The sequence below is a fragment of the Vidua macroura genome, chromosome 4 (assembly GCF_024509145.1).
Source record: "Vidua macroura isolate BioBank_ID:100142 chromosome 4, ASM2450914v1, whole genome shotgun sequence".
Lineage (NCBI taxonomy): Eukaryota > Metazoa > Chordata > Aves > Passeriformes > Viduidae > Vidua > Vidua macroura.
This window is the reverse complement of record NC_071574.1, coordinates 1202377-1222802: the sequence shown is the minus strand read 5'-3', so window position 1 is coordinate 1222802 and position 20426 is coordinate 1202377. Positions and strand designations below refer to the sequence as shown.

The following is a 20426-nucleotide window of genomic DNA, read 5'->3' as shown; positions in this document are numbered from 1 at the left end:
AAGTGTCCCGGGGGGAATACCTGCTGTGCTGGGGGAGCTCACTACTGAGGGCAGTTGGAGTGGGGGAGTGTCTGGGAGAGAGCCTGGAGCTGAGCTTGGGTGGTTGTGTGCTGATGCTGTGCTGATGGCACCAGGCACCCACCCTATTCCCCAGTCCCGGTCTGCCAAACGGGAATTAGGCTCATGATTAATTGGCTTACAGAATGCTGTTACCTATTGCCCTTGTTCCTGCAGAATTCAAACCTGAGCTCCCTGCTTCTGTCTGGCCAGGATATGAAATGATGAGGCTGCAGGTTCCTGCCAGAAGTTCAGTAGAAGGTCAATGCCATTTTTCCCAGTAAAAATGTCACTTAATCGGCATTGCTCTAATAGCATCATGTGTTTAATATTGCTATGGCTTGGCAGGTCCTGTTCATATATTTTCCAGCTCCTGTGGAAGGTGCTTATGTTGAAAAGGGGAGTTGCATAATAGGTTTTTGAGAAGTGATTGTTTTACCAGTTGTGAAGCTATCACTAGGTACAGACTGCCAGGGGAATGTGTTGTCATCTCTTGACACACTGATACACTGCAAGAGGATAAAGAATAATGTTTGGTAAATGATTTTAGTTACATTGCCAGGTTTTCATGTTAGTATTTATAATAGCTTCACAAGGAGTAGAATGTGCAATGTGATTCCTGTTTAAAACTTGGCTGCCAGGTAAGTGTGGGGACAAGAAGCAGCAGGGAGAAACACTGTCAGTATCCTAGGGAAGGATAGCTGTAGTTCCCTTGGCTTTTGGTGGCACGTGTGCCACCCCAGCCACGTAAACTATGCCTTGGGGCTAAGGATTGTCTCTTCTGTGCTGTGCTCGGTGCCTCGGATCAGGAGTTGGAAGTAGGGCCGGCCTGCGGCAATGTGTTGGATCCTCACGAGCCCTTAGGCTCCTGTAACCTTTGATTTCTGCTGCCGATAGAAGCATAACTGAGTTTCCCAGTCCCGCACCTCCATTCATGGTTTTGTAATGTCGCTCTTGTTGACAGGAGCAGTAACTCAATACCGTGGGAATGCTTCTAGCACGGGGAGATGGAATCAATAATGGGATTTTTCTGAGTTTGATTAATAATTTTTTTTGTATGTTTCATTGGCGAGCCATGTTTACTTTCTTTTTCTAACACTCTCTTAGCTAAGGAGCGTTAGCCTCCAGCAGGATCTTGTTCAGGAAAACTGAGCATGGGCCAGGGCAGTGATTCTCCCTCTGTACTTGGCCCTTTGAGGCCACACCTTGAGTGCTGTGTCCAGTTCTGGGCCTCTCACCTCATGAACAATACGGAGGTGCTGGAGCACATCCCGACAAGGGCAGGGAAGCTGGTGAAGGATCTGGAGAATAAGTCCTGTGAGGAGTAACTGGGGGAAAAGGAAGCTCAGGGGAGACCTAACTGCTGTCTACAACTACCTGAAAGGGACATCCTTCAGGGTAATATAACTCAAAAAAACCCTTAAACTTTTTACATAATAAGTGTGTAGTGATACAGTAATTTATAAATAGCTATATAACATGAGATGCTTTATTTGTTAGCTGGTTACCCATGTAACATGAACTAAGAAAAAGTCCTGAGCAATCTCAGGAGCGAGGAGGGTGGTAGGAGGGTTATATGGCTACACCATAGGGAGATAACAAGGACTGAGTAGCAGTATTATCTGTTCTTATTTATAAAGGACACTGCAACAGACTCAGGCTTCCACCTGGATTGGTTTGGCACGAGGAAAGAGCAGATTGTTTGGTTTGGCTTGTACTCATTTCTCTGACCTAGGAGGGTGATGGTGACTGAGGAGTTTGTGACATGTCCTTGTCGTGCTTCTAAGGCACTTTGCTTTCCTCTGTGGCATACAGCATTTTAAATCACCCAACCACGTGTGAAAAGCATTTTCCCTTTCCCCAGCAGTGTGCTGCTGTCAGGATCTGTGCATTTAGAATGGCAGTGGGGTTCTTCAGCATAGGTAGGGCTGGTGTTCAAGTAGGTGTTTAAGTGCTGATTTAAGCAGGTTGAGAATCAAGTACCTGTTCAAGTGCTTCAGTGGAAGTTGTGGTGTTCATGTGGGCAGCACTAATTCCTGTTATTACACTTGTTCTTGTAAGCAGAATGTCCTTTTTGGAAGCTCAAAGTTGGTTCTTAGTCAATGGTAGCATCTTCCTGCCTGATTTTTTGCTTGATGATCATCATTGATACTAAAGAAAAACATAGCATGAATTTGCATGCCCTTTTAGGAGGGAAAAAAAGTCCTCTATCTTCTCCATCCTGTTAGTTTGTGTGAAAACTAAACCCCAGAAAATGTTATGCTAAAATCAGAGTCGAGTTGCACCTTGAAGGAGGACAGCTCGAAGCCTGTGGGTAACTATCAGACAAGACCTCGCAGTGGAAGTGCTCATAACCATGCAAACGCAAGGGTGGTGTGCTTAAACTGCAAAATGTAGTCCTGTTGTCTGTGATGTAATGCTCTTATTTCTCCTTCCAGCTATGAAGCTGTACGCTCCAGCCTTCATTCTCCTGTGGAGTGCTGTTGGGATAGCGAGGGCTGCCAAAATTGTTGTCGTGCCGCCAATTATGTTTGAAAGCCATCTTTATATTTTCAAGACTCTGGCCTCAGCCTTGCATGACCAAGGTCACCAGACAGTGTTTCTCCTCTCTGAGGGCAGAGAGATTCCTCCATCTAATCACTACAGACTTCAGCGCTACCCAGGGATCTTTAACAGCAGCACCTCGGATGATTTCCTCCAGTCCAAGATGAGGAGTATCTTCTCGGGGAGGCTGACTGCACTCGAACTGTTCGATATCCTGGACCACTACTCCAAGAACTGCGACATGATCGTTGGCAACCGCAACCTCATGCGTGCCCTCAAACAGGAGAAGTTCGACCTGCTCCTGGTAGATCCCAATGAGATGTGTGGATTTGTTATAGCCCATCTTTTAGGGGTTAAGTACGCCGTGTTTTCCACTGGCCTCTGGTATCCAGCAGAAGTGGGTGCTCCAGCTCCCCTGGCCTACGTTCCAGAATTTAACTCGCTGCTCACGGATCACATGAACCTATTCGAGAGGATTAAAAATACTGTTGTTTATCTTATTTCAAGATTTGGAGTCAGCTTTTTGGTTCTGCCAAAATATGAAAGGATAATGCAGAAACACAAGGTTCTTCCAGAGCGGTCCATGTACGACTTGGTCCATGGATCCAGCCTGTGGATGCTTTGTACTGATGTAGCACTGGAGTTTCCGAGACCTACGCTACCCAACGTTGTTTATGTGGGAGGAATCCTAACGAAGCCGGCCAGCCCTCTGCCAGAAGTAAGGTTTGCTGAGTTTTACAGTAATCGCTGTGCTTTCTGCTTGACCTCATGTGATGAGTGGCAGTTTTTAAGCACTGATTTTTCAGGTGGGACCTGTTCTGTTGTTGCTTGGTGAAGTATTCCTTGGAAGTCACTTCATGTGGTGGCGAGGGGAGCTGTTGGTCACAAATTCAAGAAAATTAATCATTTTTGGATGCAGGAAGTATTCTGCTTTTGAGTGAGGTGTTTAATGCTGCACTAGAGGTGAAAACAGTGCACTCTGTCTTGGAAATCACATCAGTAGCTTTTAACCAAACATGGTTTAAAATGGACATGAGGGAGAATAGATGAATACTGTTTATGCTTAAAGAAGCCTGCTGGTTGGTTATACTAGGTAACTTCATGGTATGGGTGTTTTTATGATATTTGTTTTTGTGCCTCCCTTAGGTTTGGTAGTGACTATAAGACTACGAGTACATAAGCATGAAAAGACTGTACCGAGTGAGAAATGGAGATAAGAGTTGGCATAAGTAGCACCAAGGCTGCACTCAGTTTTTACCGTGCACGTGCACAACATCAGGCTCAGAACTTCAGACTGAAACAGTGATAGTGACTGGACTGACTCCAGAAATCCTGGCTGCACAAATTATTAAGTTTGGTTACTTCAGTGGTCTTTGATATGTTATACCTAATAATGCCTCTGTTGAGCAATACAGTGGTGAGTGACAGGCAGAACAATCTCACAGAAAACAATCTCATTTGCACTTCTGTTTATGTGTACATAATCAAATAGATCTTGAATTTGAGGGGATTTTTAAAGGATGCTTTTGGCTGGATGATACAAAGGGCCAGGTAGACCTGCAGTGCTCAACAATTTGCTTCTTAAAATGGCCGTTTCAGCCTTTGCTTTTTGTATGAAAAGTGCTATTGTCTGCTCTCCAGGGTGTCATCAGAGATGACCATAGCAGTGCTGCTTCTAGCCGGCTCTTTCCACATGTGCATCAATGTGTTTGTGTTAAGGAAGGGTCAGCCTGAGAGAGCAGACGGAAGGTCCCCTTGTTCTGTCTAAAAGATCATCCCTATTTTCCCTCTAGGAAAACTTTGCTGGCTGAATTGAGTTTTTCCTTCATTTTCCAGACTGATATTTCCTTTTTCTGTAAGAGAAAAAAGGTATTTGCATAATCAGTTTGGGCAATGAGGTTAACGCTGTCTGTTTTGTGGCTTTTGATGTTCCGTGTAACAGGAGTGACAGTGACCTTGAAACAGACCTGTAGGTCAAGTAAGTGGTGGCAAATATTTGTTACAGAGGGGGAAAGAAACTACCTATAATTATTTGTGAGCTGAGGCATGATTTACCTTTTCAGTTTTATCAGGCAATTCATTCTTAGTGTTCGAAGCGTGAGTTTTCACTGAAAGTGAGAGAGGGACCAAGTGAGCACGGTCCTCTTTGATCCTGTCACTTGTCCATGCCTTAGCTGTTATTCATACCCCTGTGGTGTGTATTGTAGGTAAATTACTGGGCAATCAGTTTGTGTTTGCTGAGCAATTGGATGGAATTGCTAAGTGTCCCCCTGTCCCGGCAGATGAGAACTGCGAGCGCGGATAGCGCGTGCTGCGGCTGTTCTCTGCTCTTGCTGCATCTCCAAGGCAGCAGCCTTGGCTAATTTATTTTCTGCAGCTTCCAGTTTGGTGCATTAAGGTGAGCCAGAAGCAGAGCTAGTTCATGTTTCTGTGCTGGGCTGGAATTGGTGATGCTTCAGCAGCTCTCTCAAGTAATTTTCTTGTCCGTGGGTGATGATTAGAAAAGGGGAGCACGTAGCAGGACACAGCAGCTAAAATTTGCCCACTAAAGCTGTTATTACAAGTCTTTCCAGTGTCTTGAATTCACCAAAACTGCATTTAAGTAGCCTAACTTTGTCTGCTAGAGAAGTATTGGGAAAAAAGTCAGGGGTGTTCTTTTAAGTCCAAAATATCTGCTCAGACTACCTGGACACCTCAGTAGTGGCACCCCTGTGTTGTCAACAGTTTTTTTCCTTTTCCTCCCCTCACCAAAGATAACCAAGTAGTTTGTTTAACTGTAATAAAATCCCTACACATAAAAGTTCTAGCTTTCTGTTCATAGGCAGTATCTTAAAAATAAGAGGCAGATAGTAACAAGCATTCAATGAGGAGATAAAGGTCAAGATCTTTTAAGGTGGCCATTCTTTCATTCCAGGGCATGGGGTAGCTCTCTTTTGTGGCTGCTCAGATTCTGCACCTGCTCCCTGAACTTCTTGAAAGAAAAGTTGGAAAAGCACAGCTTTAAAAGTAGCACGTAGCAGTGGGTGCTGAATATTCATGTCGTGTAACACTGTGAGGGGAAGCTAACCTGATCCAGCTTTGCTGGTCATCTGAGTTAATATTATATTTTGTATGTGTATTTATGTGTGTATATAAAAATCCATAACCTGACCCAGCTTTGCTGTCCCATCTACGTTAATATTTCAGTCCTGGGGCCCATCCTCCCTGCTGCTCCTGCAGTTAGCTTGTGTCCAGCATGATTTTTAGCTGCTGCCGAGCTCTGTAGCAATTACGCTGCAGCCCCCGGCTGTGGCACACAAACTGCGAGCGTGTCTTTGGGTCGCAGCTTGCCCAGATGCCTCGGGAAGGCTCCGCTCCTCCTCCCTGCTCTCCCTCCCGGGCAGTGCCCCGGTGTCGGGCTGCGCTTGGCGCAGTGTCCCTCGGGAAGTCGCAGTGATCGGCGTGCCAAGGAGGGGGAGCCGGCGGCGAGAGCAGCGGCTCCTTTGGAGGTCACCGCTCTGCCCGGCTCCCTGCGGTGCCTTGCGGCTCCCTCCTTGGCAGGGCAGGGGCAGCCTCACCTGGGCAGGCAGCGGCTGAAGTGCCTGGGGATGGCACATTGCCCCTTCGGATCCCTGCCGCAGATGGATGGAGCCGAGCACACCCTGTCACTCTGCTCTGCCGTGCTGGGAGCGCTGATGGTGGCTTTGCAAAGCTCTGCATAGGCGACTCAGTTGTGCTCTGTGAGAGCCAGTGCGACATTTTCACTGGGTTTGGATGGTGCTTCTTGCACAGCGTCCTGTGCTGCTCAGTAAAAGACAAGGAGTTGGTTTAAGGTGACTTATTCCACATGCATGTGAAATTTTATTTGCTTATAGGTGATGGGTGCAGAGTCCAGGATTTGTGTACATATCTCATAAAACCATATGCTGAGTTATTTGGAGCACAGTGCGAACAGAATTAGTCAAGATGAAAAGCTTGAGACAGACTGGCTATCAAGTCCTTGAGGTCATCAGTGACTTAAACGATTGAGAGTATAGTGTTCCCTGGCAGTATTTTTCAGATAACTGTCATTGGCCATTAGGAAAATCACAGGCTCTTCTGCCTCTTCCTCACTACACTTCTCCAGAGGGACCTGAATGAAGCTGGATTTTTAAAGGGACACCCTTTTAAGCAACAGCAGGGAAACCTCTGCTCTGGCATTTATACCTTGTGACCAGGTTGATGCAAACTAGGCATTAATCAGCCTGGTAAGTCCCTGAATCAGCGCAGGAAGCCGAGGAGTGTTCCATGCAGCTGCCTTGGGAAGTATTCAGTCCGTGAGGAAACTGAATTTATGCTGCAGAGGAGGGTGCTCTCATTTTGGAGTGATAAGCTGTCCTTACAGTCGCAGCTGTCAACAGATAATTACAGGAACTTCCTCACTCCTCCGTGGGCATCTCTTATCTGAGCTCGTTATTATACAGATCAAAGTCTATGCAGCAAATTGGTGCCTTTGAAATACCTTCACTAAAAAGTATTTTGGTTTTTCTGGTTTGTTTTCTTGTTTTTTTTCCCTCCCTGAGCCTTGCTGACAGTTTATGTTTACTAGGTGTGTTAGCTGATACTGATATGTATCTTGAAAAAGAGGTGGAAGAATCAAGAGATGTTTTATTCCTTAAACCTGGCTTTTCTCCTTCATTCAGATTCAAGGACACATCTGTAAGCCCTTGCAGACTGTAGCAGTAGATTGTTGTGCATGGCGTAGCAACATCATTTCAGTATTATTTTTAAAGTCCGGGCAATGGTTCTTACAGACCTGTTTGGACAGTAAATTTCTGGTGATGTGAAGCAATTCCAGAGCTGTTCTAAAAATGCACGCGGTCATCAGCTGGGGAAGCAAAAAGTCTTTTGAGGATGATGGAGACGATGCAGCACTGTGTAAATTCTGTAGTGAGCTGTATGATCATGTATTTTGGCTCTGAAATTATTTTAGATAAAGCTTCTTCCCCCCCCTGAATTTGACGTTTTGATCCACAAGAAAGCTCAGTGTGAGCTCTCCAGGTACCTACAGTCCTAAAACTGTAGTGTCCAGTCTCAGCTGCTACAGCAGGACTGGGTTGGTGAACCGTGTCTGGTCTGCTGTACTGCTGCATTTTAAATTTGGGAAGAAATGTGACTCAGCATCTGTCTGTTTAGTGCAAGACACAGGGAAAAGGACACAGGGCTGATTTTGGAGCTTGGTTAAGTGTCTCCAGTTAAACCTGTGAGGAAGGCAGGTCCTCCAGGTGCATGTGCCAGGCATAAAGCTGGCATCCCATGAGCTGACCAAGGAGCACCAAACCTTCAGCAAGCCTGTGCTGTCCATCAAAAAGCAAGTTTTCTTGATTCATGGATTACACTTCAGGGTGGTTATTTCTTGAGTTCAAGCAGTTGTTTGTATTGGGAATGGAAAACAGAAGTTCCAGACCTTAGATGTTGGATAGGTCAGATGATGAAAGCTAAAAGCAAGAGAAGTGATTGGTTTTTTCACTCATACCAAAAAAAAAAAAAACCAAAACCCTAGCAACGCAACACTTTAATAAGCTATTACTGTAAACAGGCTTTGTGGTTTTAAATATTCTAATTGGTCATATTCATATTGGAACGCACAAACTAACAAGATATATTCATTTTGGGAACCTGCAGTGGTTTAGCTAAGTGTCTCTTTAAAATTTTGAGGAATGACCTCCATGGAGGACAAATAATGAGCCAGTGTTTTTCCCATATTTCTCCCATTTATAACATAAAGCAGAAGATTGGAGTTTATTTCAAAGGGTGTTCTTTTTTTCTGGGGTATTAGTAATATCCTTGAGTTTGGGTACCATATTCCTGTAATTTGGGAAGTTGGGATATACTCAAAACTTGACATTTACAAGTAGCAAACCTAATTATTAATATTACTGACTTGAAAAAAAAATCATTAATCAAGGCTGCTTTTCAGATGTCCTAGTTGCTTAAAGGTGAAGTGGATAATTTGTTCATGGCTAATACCTTGTTTTGGGAGATGAGGTGTGTCCAGCTTTGTGAGGAGACATCTTCCTGAGCCTTCCCAGGCTGTTCACGGGGGGAATTCTGCAGGCAGCGTGTTCTGCTGCTCGCCCTGAGCAAGGGGAGTCTGGGTGGAGGATGTGGGTCTTGCACAAGCTCGGAAGCCAGCTGATCGTAGGCTTTTCAAAGAAATACTGGTGACTGGTGGCTTGTTTATGTAAATATAATATTAAAATATATGTGGGTATTGTGTACTTTACATGTATTTATAAAGCTGTAAAAAAGAAAAGAAGGGCGGAGATAAACCCCAGGAAGAAAGAAAAGCTGTTTTATCTAAAGAGGAAAATGAAGAAATTGATATAATTAGATTAAAGGATTTAAAGCTCCCGGTTAGAATTCTTATCTCCTACCATCCACAGAGCACAGGTGTCATACTAGAACAATGACAGACAAAAATTCCCAGTTAAATGAGATTATCATGTGAATTTGTCAGTATCTGTAATACAGAGGGCTGTATTTATAATTTAGCTGCTTCTCAATTTTCTTCTTAACTGTATTATCAGCAATTTAATTTGACTTTATGTTCTGTAGACAGAGTAAGTAAAAACAATCTCGGTACTTAATACTGTTTTTTCTTAATTCCTGTAGAGTTTTTTGCTCCATCTGGAGCAACTGAGAGGGTTGGTAAAACCTTGGTTTGCATTTGCATTTGATAATCGTCACCTTTTCCGTTCCTGCTTAGGAAGGTGGGTTTTGGGGCTGTTTTGTAACAGAATGCTGCCTGTGGGGTAATGCCAGCAAGGTTTCCAGTTGGAGCCCTGGGTTTGAGGATCCCTCTGCTGCACCCGCCGCTCTCTGCAGTGATTTTAATAACCTCTCCTGAAGGGCAAGCTCCTTGTTTTCCACTCCTCCCATTCATGTGAAAGGCAAGGTTGCTTTCCCAGGGTGCTTGCCAGAGGTCTGGTGAGTAATGGATTTTTGCACCAGGGAAGTCCTTGCGCGGCACTTTCCCGGTTGACCTCTAGCTCTGGGTAGAGCCTGTTCCCGGGGCTGCACTGGATACGCCTGCAACTCCAGAGGGGGCTCAGCTACGGGAGCACAGGCTCGGGGGCTGCATTTCCTGACTGGTTTGGACTGTGAATTACATTCCTCTCTGAAGTTAAATGGACTTAAGCTTGCTGTCCCTCTTGGATGCCCAATGGGAAAAGGCAGGAAAGGTCTGGGATAAGAAAATAAAACATTTTAGGCACTGGAAAGCTTTGTAAGATTTTAAAGACTTGTCTTGTTTTTGTTTTATACTCCTTGTATTTTGGAGAAGGCAGATGCAGACTGTATATATATATATATATAAACAGCAAATAATTAGTGAAAAATCTGAAAGGAAAAAGTTGTCTGTATTTCAGCAGGGCTGAATCTGTGTCTAATGTTGAAAAAGTGAACAGCACTGTCAGATTAATATGTGGTGAGTGTACTTAGTACTGTTTGAGGTTCTGATAGGAAACAGTTCAGATCTTTAGAGTTTGTTTCCCAACTGGTAGCAAGTTTCTTTCTATTTAGCCAGCAAGAAAACAGAGATTTAGTCTAATGCCACAATCTGAGTACACTTCTTTAATGGGCACAAGGTATTGTTTTTGGAGTTACCTTACTCTGTGCCAGTATGAATTATAAGATATGAAAAAAATGTGTGCATATTAACTGCATGTGCTTTTTGTATGGTAGAGCTCATTAATAAAGCCCAGGGAGGAGAAGAATTAAATTGTTATTAATGCAGAGGTAAATGGAGGCTCGGGAGGATCCTGTCCTCTTTGGGAGCTGCGTGTCTGCTCTCAATTGAACTAAGAACTTAATTAAGATGGGTGATATGGAAGGGAGCAAGGCCTGGTGGCCACAGTTTTTAAAAGGCAGGAATTCAGTCAGTGGAAAATAACCTTGGGAGCGTGAGCAAGGCGCCGGGCAGTGCGGAGCCAGCAGAAGCAGCTGGATGTGCGGAGTCAGGGAGGCTGACTCCATCCTCTGCCTCGTGCCCTCGGTGTGCACTGGCCTGTTCTGTGTCCTTTGCTGCTCCGAGCAAATAGAAACTCCTATTTTTGGTTCTAGACTGACTTAAAAATTCATGGCAAGTAAATACAAACAGCTTACTTGGCCTGGAGTGATAGTCTCCCTGAGTTTGCTGTGGATTTATGGGGTTTTATTACTTTCAGGTTATATTAGATGATCCTGTTCATTTTGTGATACTAAAGGTTGTATAAGGGCACCTATATGACCTTAGACCACCTGTTCTGATATGTTGTGTTAGTAAAATCTGAAATAAAAAAGTATTAATACAGAATTTAACTATGTCACACGAGAGAAGTACTATTCAGATGACAGCAGAAAAATTTGGACAGACAAAAAAATGTTCTTCGTACCTTTCTGTTAATTTATCAGTGAGTATGTCCTTTCTAAAGATGGCTTAATGTGGCTTCTTATTTTAAGATAGATCTGTTTTTGTCTGCTCTAAGCAGCATTTTGTAGGAGAAGTTGCATAGGATGCCTGTGCTCTGCCTTGGGGAAAGGGTGGTTTGCAACCGTATTCGAAGAACAGGCGCTTGTGCTATTGCACATTTGAATGGAGCAGCTGAACAGGGGAAGCTTCGGATATTACACCCGGTTATGTTTGTATTTGTGCACTTTGTTTATCTGAAACAAAGCTCAGTATTAGGCACCACTGGTTACTGCCAGCTGGGCCCTCACTCCCTGCTCACAGCTGTGTGTTCAGCACCGGGGCCTGCAGAGAATGGCTAATTAGACAACCAGGCAGAACAAAACCCACACAGTGGGGCTGGCACAATAGCATTCCTGTCTCACATCGGTCCAAAGATGGATTTTATTTCTTTATTCCTCCCCCCTCGCTCCTTTAGTACAGCACGGATCAATAAGTGCTTCTTGTCCCTATGCAAGCACAGAGTCCTGTACTATTTCTCCCAAAGGACATGGATTTGCACAGAACTTAGATGGAAACAAGCAGAGACCTGGCAGGGTTGGGCACAGTGTTCTGAGTAGAGGCCCTTTAAGTTTTTTATACATTAGTAGGCATTTTTTATTATTTTTTAAAATAACTTTAGTGAAAATGGTAATTAATATAGGTATTGGGTGATAGTTGCATTATTTATTATTTTTTAAACCATTTAAGTGAAAATTTGAATTGGTTATAATAGGTGCATTAGGTAGTCCTTTATTATGAACGTGGATAAAGCTGTAAGTGGATGAAAAACAAAACTGAGCTGGAAAACACAGTTCACAGTTCAGTTCAGAATGTGAATGTGCTGTATTAGGCTTGCCAGGCCTACACTTTCAATGGACGTGATGTACACAAGCTCTTTATTGTCTGTTCTATTTTTCATCAGAATTTCTGTTGGCAGTTTCGCTGTCAAGTTCATCGAGGTTTGGGGGTTTTAATTCCTTAAGGTGTGATTGCTGGTTTGGAAGGGGAAAGCCAGATGCCTAAGTCACTGCTAGGTTTGTCAAGCTGGCAGTGTAGCCTCAATGAGGGGCATTTGTGCCTCTTGGCTGTGCTAAGACTTAGAAGGAAAAGCCCTTGCCTCAGTTTAAAGAAAACCTGAAAATGACACATATTTTGGGGTGAGGGAGAGGGTTAGGTGTTCTCTCCCAGTCACTGAAAGAAAGAGCCTTTTAAAGAAATGCATGTCCTGATGATGTCTATCTTAAGTTTGAATTAACTTCTCATTTATGTGCTCAGTTGAAGTTTGAACCAGAGTTTGAGGAAGGCTCAAACCAGCTCATCCTGTAACGAGCTCCCTCCCCCGGTTTTTTTCCTGTAGGTTAGACCTCCAAAATGGTAGTTTCCTTTCCTTGTGTTAAAAGAAAACCGTCCTGAGTTTACAGGAAACCTGAAAATCCTTTAAAGTGGGCAAAAGGAGGTGGCTGTGCTGCAAGGCAGGAGTCGTGAAGCGCTGCCCGATCAGGGAATGCTGATTTTAATGAGGGCGGCTCTAATGACTCATCCTGACTCAGTGCCTTTTCATACGGAGAGTAATTAGATCGCCGGGGCAGAATGTGCTGGAGGTCAAAAGTGTAAGTGGATTTCAGGGGAAGAAGGGGGTGAGTTCATGGGGGATGAACTTGGCTGTCTCTGAGGGCTTTTTTGTGGGTTCATCGAGGCTGCTGTGGGGGATGTTAGGGCTAATATGGTCCTAGAGAGTGGAAAGGTAGGAAGGTGACTGAAGGCTGCTGAAATTGTAGGCAGACAGAATTGTTCCGTGGCATCAGTGCGTGCTTTCCCAGTGCTCAGGTTCTGTGAGCATTGCTCCCAGCTTCTCTTTGGTCAGCATTAGGAGTGTGCATGCAAAAATGAAGTAACATTCATAGCCATAGTCACAGTGCTGCTGAAGTATTCAGTCCCTTTCAGAGATGTGCCAAGAGCACAGCGTGCTCTTTATCTGCTGTGGGTATCACAGCTACACCTTGTATACGGCACAAAGAACAGGCAAAATACAGGAAGATACTGAGGTTTTGTGCCATGGCCTGGCTAGTTGTACCAGCACGTTCAGATGTGTCTTCAAACCCAAGGCCTGGCAATGCCACTCACTTGGATTCAGTTTCACTTGATCCTCTGCTTAGAAATTCTGTGCTAAAAAGCTGTCACAGAAATAATTACAGTAAGTTTAAGGAACCTGGAAAGAATGGACTCATCCAGATCAGGAACTCAGGGAGTTCTAAGAGGATGCAGTGTCAGTTCCCTGTTTTCCATTGCCTAATTTTTACCCAGCTCCCTACATTTGTAGCGATCCCCTTGAATGGAGGCTGTGTTATGCCAGGAATGACACAGATGTTTGCAGGAAGGACCCTCGTCCTGCCAAGTCTGTGGTTGATTTTCCACAGTCCATGCGCAGCAGCGATGTCCAGCACCCCTCTGGGCAAGCAGATTGGAAAGGCGCTGCAGGTCAGAGGGCAGGTAAGCAATTCCTCTTGCTAACACTACCACGTAAAGCATAGACAAAATCTGGGCTAGGAAAGAACCTTTCCGTGGATGTCGAAACACAGCAAGCTGAGATTAAACTCTCTGGGTCTTCTTGAGGTTGGCACTGGGCAGTTTTGACCCCGAGGAATTCATTACTTTCTTCCTAATTTAACATTCCAAAAGAAACTCCAAGGACAGCATCAGGTTCTTCAGCTTTGGCCAGGCATCATCCAGCTCTGGTCTGGATATGGAGGTTCTGTTGATATAGATTGTTATTTTGTATTCCAGTTATTTTTTTTAATGTAATCCTGTTGAATACTATGAACATGCTCTCAGCCTGGTGGTCAGATCTTGTCTTGCCTGTCAAGATTTTAAATTCACCTTTGTCCATGTTATTTTCCACTGAAGCAGTGGGATTACCTTCAAAGGGAAGGATTACAGAAGCTTGGCTATGAAACCACCATAACACAGAGCATGTCACTTTGCTGTCACACAACAAAATGCAAAAGTCTGCAGGTGACATAGGAAAGTTCCTTTTTTAAAAATCATCATTCTTCTACACAAAATTATAAGTATTTAGCAGCGATTTTTTATTATGCATGGGGATTTTTTCAATGCTATTTTAGGAATTCCATTACAGGGAAATCTTTATACCTCCTCTATGGTCCTATAATGAAATGTAATCGCTACTTTGTGAACACATGGGATCTGTGAAGCCTCCCAGAATTTCTCATAAAGCACAGAGGAGCAGTGGCACTGGGAGACAGTTCTCAGCTAGAAGAGGCTCATCTCCAACAGCAGGAATCAAGTGGCTGGCCCAGCAGAGGTAGTCACAGGTAGGACCTTCTGATGCCAGGATGGTCCAGGATTATTTTCCATCACTTTCAGGGATCAAATTGAGGCAGAGTAGACTGCTCTGTGGATTTTCCTCTTTAAAAACACAAGTGACATTTGCTGTTTATCCTGTTTCCCCCCCATTCCACACCAGTTTCCCGACACCTGGCATTTCTGGGTTCATCCTATCAGGCCCTGTGTAAGCAGTCTATGTCCAGTTTATTTAGACTTTCCCTCTGCTCTGGCATTGCCAAAGGCCAAACCAATAAAGGCTAAAACGAAGAAAGCAGGAAGCACTTGGAACTTTTTGACACCAGGTCCCTTGTCCCATTCAGCTTTGGCTTTCTAAACCCCATCCCTGCCTGCTCAAGCAGTGCCTGGATATTCCACCTGTCCCTGTTTCTGACTCAAATGTTTTTATTCTTTTTTTTTTTTTTTTTTTTTTTTCTCTTTTTACATCTTTGTTTATCTTCCTGCCACCTTTGCTGGCCTCCTGCTTATCATCAGCATGGACCATGCTTGAGCTCGGAGGAAATGGTGCTGGAACATGCTCTCCCAAGCCTGTCTTTCTAGGTCTGTGTCTCATGGGATTGTTCCAGGCTGGAATTGGCTTTCTTGCAGCCCAGGAGACGCTGCTGTTGCCTGCCACGTTGCCTCGGTATCCTGAGCTCCATCTCACAGTCACTGCAGGCAAGGCTGCCCAGACCTTTGCGTCCCAAGGTCTGCCATGTCTGTAGGTTTGAGAGCCAGCACCAGTACCTTGTTTGTGGCTTCCTGAGCTCCTCTATCAGGGAGATGTCATCAGGAAGGCACTCTGGAAACCTCCGGGAATCTGCCCCTCTGCATGGGTGAGTGCCCTGTGAAGACCAGGGCCTGTGAATATTGGGCTTTTCAGAATGGTTTGTCCTAGAGCCCACAAAAAGTTCTTCTCTTTAGCTTTACACAGCTGATGGGAAAGATTTCAAGATGTAACTAGCTGAAGCACGACAGTGACTGCAATATAATGACATTTGCAGTGTGCCTTAGGTCCTGGAGTGGGATTCAAGGACGAGCTTTAAATAAATCACAAAACCACTTGGAAACTTTGGTGTCAGAAGTTCAGCCCCTAATAAATGATTCAGCTTCGAGGCAGGTCAGAGCCACTTCCCCTCCTTTGCCTTCTCCCTCTCCCTCCACATGAATAAAAAAACGGAAAAGAGTGCACTGAGAAGGACGAGCTGTGTATTTTAAAGAAAATGGAAATGTTTTCTGCTTTACAGCAGAGAGCAGTGCACAGCCCCTGGTGCAGTGTGCTGGATTTTGTGCTCGGATACGATAGCACGGCGTTACTCCATTCCTGTCTGCCCTCCTATTTATTACCCGGACAAGAGGCACATTGTGAGCACGGCTCTTCATTTTCTCTCTGCTCATTTCCTATTGCTGCACTGGTGTTGAGCAGGCTTGTGCTTAAACTTGATGAGACCAGAATTAAACCATATCCTGAGATACTCTTCATCTGACTGATAGGCCAGTTGTAGCATTTTTTTTTTTGTTTGTTTCCACTGCTAACAGTTGTGTTAGGAAAAACCCAGAATTTAAGTCTATGCTTTAAAAAGTAAAGGGTACGTTTTCTTTACTCCTTGAGCAGTAGAAACTGACAGTGTCTTTGAAGAAGCTCTGGCTTCTTTCAAGTTGTGTTTATTCTTTTTATATAAATGAAAGCAAAGCAAGGCTTTTGAAGCACTCTCACTTTGCTAAAGGCTGGAAATGACACAGCTGAGTCCCGGGCTTCATTCATTCACACTTCTCCAGTGCAGGGCTTCCAGGCTGATACTATGAGATGGATCTACTTATGCTTTGCTGAGGTGAAATGCAGCCTGTTAACTTGTGAATGTGTGTCAACTGCTCAGTTAGGGAGGGACAAATTGTCTGAAGCTGCTGATGATTAATAGTGAAGCTAAAACAAACACGGAAGCATTTTGCTGTTGGTGGCCTCTGCCCTGGATTCTGAATCGTGAGCCATTGTTCTCGGTGGCTTCTAGAGTGTTTGGGATTTGTGAACCTTGGCTTCTGAAGCAACAAAGGCGCCAACAACTGCTCTTTCTCAGCCACGTTTGCTTACTGTTCCTGTGCTTTGCCTCTGCGGTGCTCAGCGCGACCTCTGTTTTCCGCAGGAGCTGCAGGCGTGGGTGAACGGCGCTCACGAGAGCGGCTTTGTCCTCGTCTCCTTCGGCGCTGGAGTCAAGTACCTGTCGGAAGACATCGCCAATAAGCTGGCACGCGCCCTGGCGAGGCTGCCCCAGAGGGTCATCTGGAGGTAAAGGCAGTGTTGCAGGAACTTGGGGTGGTTTGGAGCGTGCTTGTTTCCCGCTGGAGTTGAGACTGCCTGGGTGGCAGAGATGATGTGACCCTCCTGGAAAACACTTGGCATGAAAATACTGCAATACCCTGGTAACGAGGAGAAGTAGTTATTGTCGTGGCAGAATAAGGCGTGCTTACACTCCTAGGCTGAGTTTATACCCTTGGAAGGATTGGGGACAGTGAAAACAAGCAAAGATTATAACATTTAGGACATGCTGTCCGTATTTTTGATGAAGGAACTACCCCAGGGCTCAAGAATGAATCCTGATGATTAAAAACCTCCATTTTTTTTTTTCTTCTTCCCCCTTTCCCTCACTTTTTTAGGCTTATTTTCCTTTTTTATGTGTAAACACAGGCTTTCATTATTCATTTTTCCATTTGCTTGTTCTCTCTGGGAAATTTTCAGGAGTCAGAATCAGTAAGAAGTTCTCTTAGTTCTAAAAACATCTTGAGTGGTGCTCACAATTCCCTGTAAAAATCCAAAAACCATTTAGTCAGCTCTGCTTCGCATCAAGCATCACTGATATAATTTGGTGGAGCTCATGTGAACCATTTTTTTTTTTCAGATATTCAGTATCTTACACCTCATGTAGGTATCTCACACCCCTGCCACAGTCTTGGAGCTGTATTAATAGCTTTGGTGGCCTGTTCCTCACAATATTTTAGGGGATGTCCTTGCTGCTGTGTGTAGTTCAAGGATCAAATCCCACTAATGAATAGGAAAAATGTGAATTTTTTAGGCTGTGGCACAGAATCTGTGGTAGTAAAGGTGACATCAGTTTTAGTTTGGAGTAGAGCCACTGGTTCCTTATGAATCCCACAACACTGCTTGGCTTCTAATTAATAATTCCACTTTATCTTACTGCTTTTCTTCTCTCCTTTTACTAAGTTTTCCCTGGAATATGTCTCTTTGGGAAGCATCCCTGTTTTGTAGTAAATAAATCTGGAGGATTTTTCTTGAGTACAGCCTTTTTTAATGCCAACCCAACAATTTCATTTCAAGCCTTCTATTAAAATTGAGCTATTTATACATCAGTCAAATGTGATTTGGAGTTTTTTTGGGATTTGGGGTTTGGTTTTGTTCCTCAGATCACGGACTTGTATGTTGGACAGAAAAGTGGTGAGTACTGCTTGGCAGTCTCAATGTCGTGATGCTAAATCAAGGGATTTTTGTAGATTCTATGCCCTTCTGGCTAGGGAGGGCAAGCCAGTAACATAATTAATTGCTTTTATATAACTTTGCATAAATAATTTAGGCTTTTTTTAGACATACAGAAGTACAAGCCGGTTGTAAAGATGTATGTCTTGCTTAATTGCAGTGTGTAGCTGGTTCTTTCTGAAGTTGCAGTTCCAGTCCTCACTAAACATGAACAAAACAGACCTATCCTTTAGTAGTTACTTTGGAGGGTTTGATAACTGTTTCCATTTCATGTTACTGGTTTAGGTTTTCAGGAAACAAACCAAGGAATTTAGGCAACAATACCAAGCTGATCGAATGGTTACCACAAAATGACCTCCTTGGTGAGTATCTGTTTCCATTATTTATTGCATATTCTCTCTTGAGTTCAGTTTGTTCTTTCAAAAATACTCCACTGAATTAGCAGTTATTATAAAGCCAGGATAATTTCTGTCATGCCAGTCATGGAGCAAGAATATTAAATTAGGATCTGAAGAGGGAATTGAACACCTCTCTGTTAATTGTCTTTCCCTGATATGAATTTCATGTTTTCCCGGAGTTCAAACACTGTTCAAGGAGGAGTCATAGAACTGAGCATCAGAGTAAGTTTTAGGGGTCTGTAAATACTGTTTTATAAAGACAAGCAAGCTCTACCAGAACTTGGGTACGTGATGCAAGCCGATAACCTTTCTGATGAACTGAGGTGCTTCAAGTTCTCAGGGGGAAATGAAACTTGATATTTTATTTTTCATTGTCTTCCCTGTCAAAGGGTACTTAAGCCCCTTGCAGATCTGAGAGGCCACAGAATATTTGACTGCTTCTGGATGTTTGTGTGTTCCCAAAACAGCTCTGATGGGAGCTTAAGTAGCATTAAGCATCAGTGTGTGTGTGAGCTGGAGAACGTAGTGAGTAGGCAGATGACTCCTAGAGCAGGTAGATTTGTTTTGGTTACAGGGTTGCTCTGAGGCAGGCTGCTTTTTCCATCACATGAGGCTGTTGCCCTGATTGTTACGTCTTGCTAGCCTCAAATAAGGCATGTGAAGCTTTAGGGAGAGTGTGACATCAGTTGTCCTGCCATGAAAAAAAATTATATTCCCTACAGAAGTGTGTTCCCCCTTGCTCACGTGTACTGCTGAACCTGCTGGAATCAGCACCTGCAGCTACTCAGGAGTAGGCAATGCATATTAATTACTCCATTAATCATTTTACACCACTCATACACATGAGAATTTTCTTTCTTTACTTTGGCCGTTCTCTCTCTGTGTATAAGGAAATGATTTAATGCATGAGGAATTTCAGCAGAGTGGGTTTAGGTAGAACTTCAGAACAAGCTGCAGTAATTTTAACCTGCCTGAGTTGCAGTTATAGAAACATGGTGATAAATTTGTCGCACCCAGGTGCTTCAACAACTTTATATATAAAGGAGATGGAAGTGCATTTTGTAACCTTCATGCCTCTTGTGGTTCCAGGTCACTCTAACATTAAAGCTTTCCTCAGTCACGGAGGTTTGAACAGCATTTTTGAAACCATGTACCACGGTGTCCCAGTGGTGGGCATTCCCCTCTTTGGAGACCATTACGACACCATGACCCGTGTGCAGGCCAAAGGGATGGGAATACTGCTCAACTGGAAGACCATGACTGAGAGTGAGCTGTACGAAGCCCTAGTAAAAGTTATAAATGACCCCAGGTATGGAACGAGCGATTGTTTGTGTGTGAATGGACAGGAAACCTTTGTGCAGTGGAAAAAAACTGCATTTTATTATTTGTGTGTACAGTCGAGGCAAGTCTGGGTGTTTGTCCTATTTCCCAAGATTACCTAACAGCTGAGGTTTCTGTGTGGGTGCTGGGCTTGTTGCTCAGCACCAAAACTCAATTGTCTCGCTTGCTCTTTGTAGCAGTTGCCATGTGGAGGGCACAGAGGTTATGGAAACAAACCTGTCCCAACTTATTCCGTGTTGCAGACCAAGGTCCCTTTGTGTCTGTCTTGATTACTCCACACGAGCAGTCTGGCTGTGGTGCTGCCTGCAGGGCCTCTAGCAAGAGATATGTACACGGTTTGGGTTGTAGCTGGAATGGGGAGGTATTCAGGAAGTGTGACTCTTAAGTTCTGTGATTTTATTACAAAAAAAGTTGTACTTCAAGTGTTATTTTCCTGTTCTGGCTCGTAATATCACTCATATCCAGATTAAAGTTAGTGAGGGATTATCTGGCAGTATATTGTATTGGGCTAACCCTAATTTTGGAGCGTGGTGCTATTGATGCTTCTTGCTTTCATGGCAGCTGAGTCTTTCTGGGAAAGGAGATTGCTGTCAGGAGCAAGCAGCAGGGCAGCGGCAGAGAGGGGGAATGTTGATGGCGACCTTGATAACATCAGTTGCATCACCTTCCCCTTGTGCAATTATCCTTGGTGTAAAGGCAAGTCCTGTATAAATAAGCTGCAGACAGGAGAGGAAGAAATTGGCAGGATCAGCTGCCGGGGTGAAAAACCAAGAGTTTTGGGTGAAACTCCGGACCGGGGCGGAAATGT

General features: G+C 44.1%; 1 protein-coding gene across 6 annotated transcripts in view; it reads left to right on the top strand.

Moving 5' to 3' along the window:
- The window catches only part of UGT8 (UDP glycosyltransferase 8), a 35882-nt gene that overhangs the window by 13020 nt on the left and 2436 nt on the right, over positions 1-20426 (top strand). For all 6 annotated transcript variants that reach the window (XM_053975730.1, XM_053975731.1, XM_053975734.1 and 3 more), the window contains 4 exons: positions 2496-3319; positions 16534-16676; positions 18165-18241; positions 19367-19586. In XM_053975730.1, coding sequence (XP_053831705.1) covers positions 2498-3319; positions 16534-16676; positions 18165-18241; positions 19367-19586 — 1262 coding nt within the window. In that variant the 5' untranslated portion in view covers positions 2496-2497. The remainder of the gene's footprint in view (positions 1-2495; positions 3320-16533; positions 16677-18164; positions 18242-19366; positions 19587-20426) is intronic.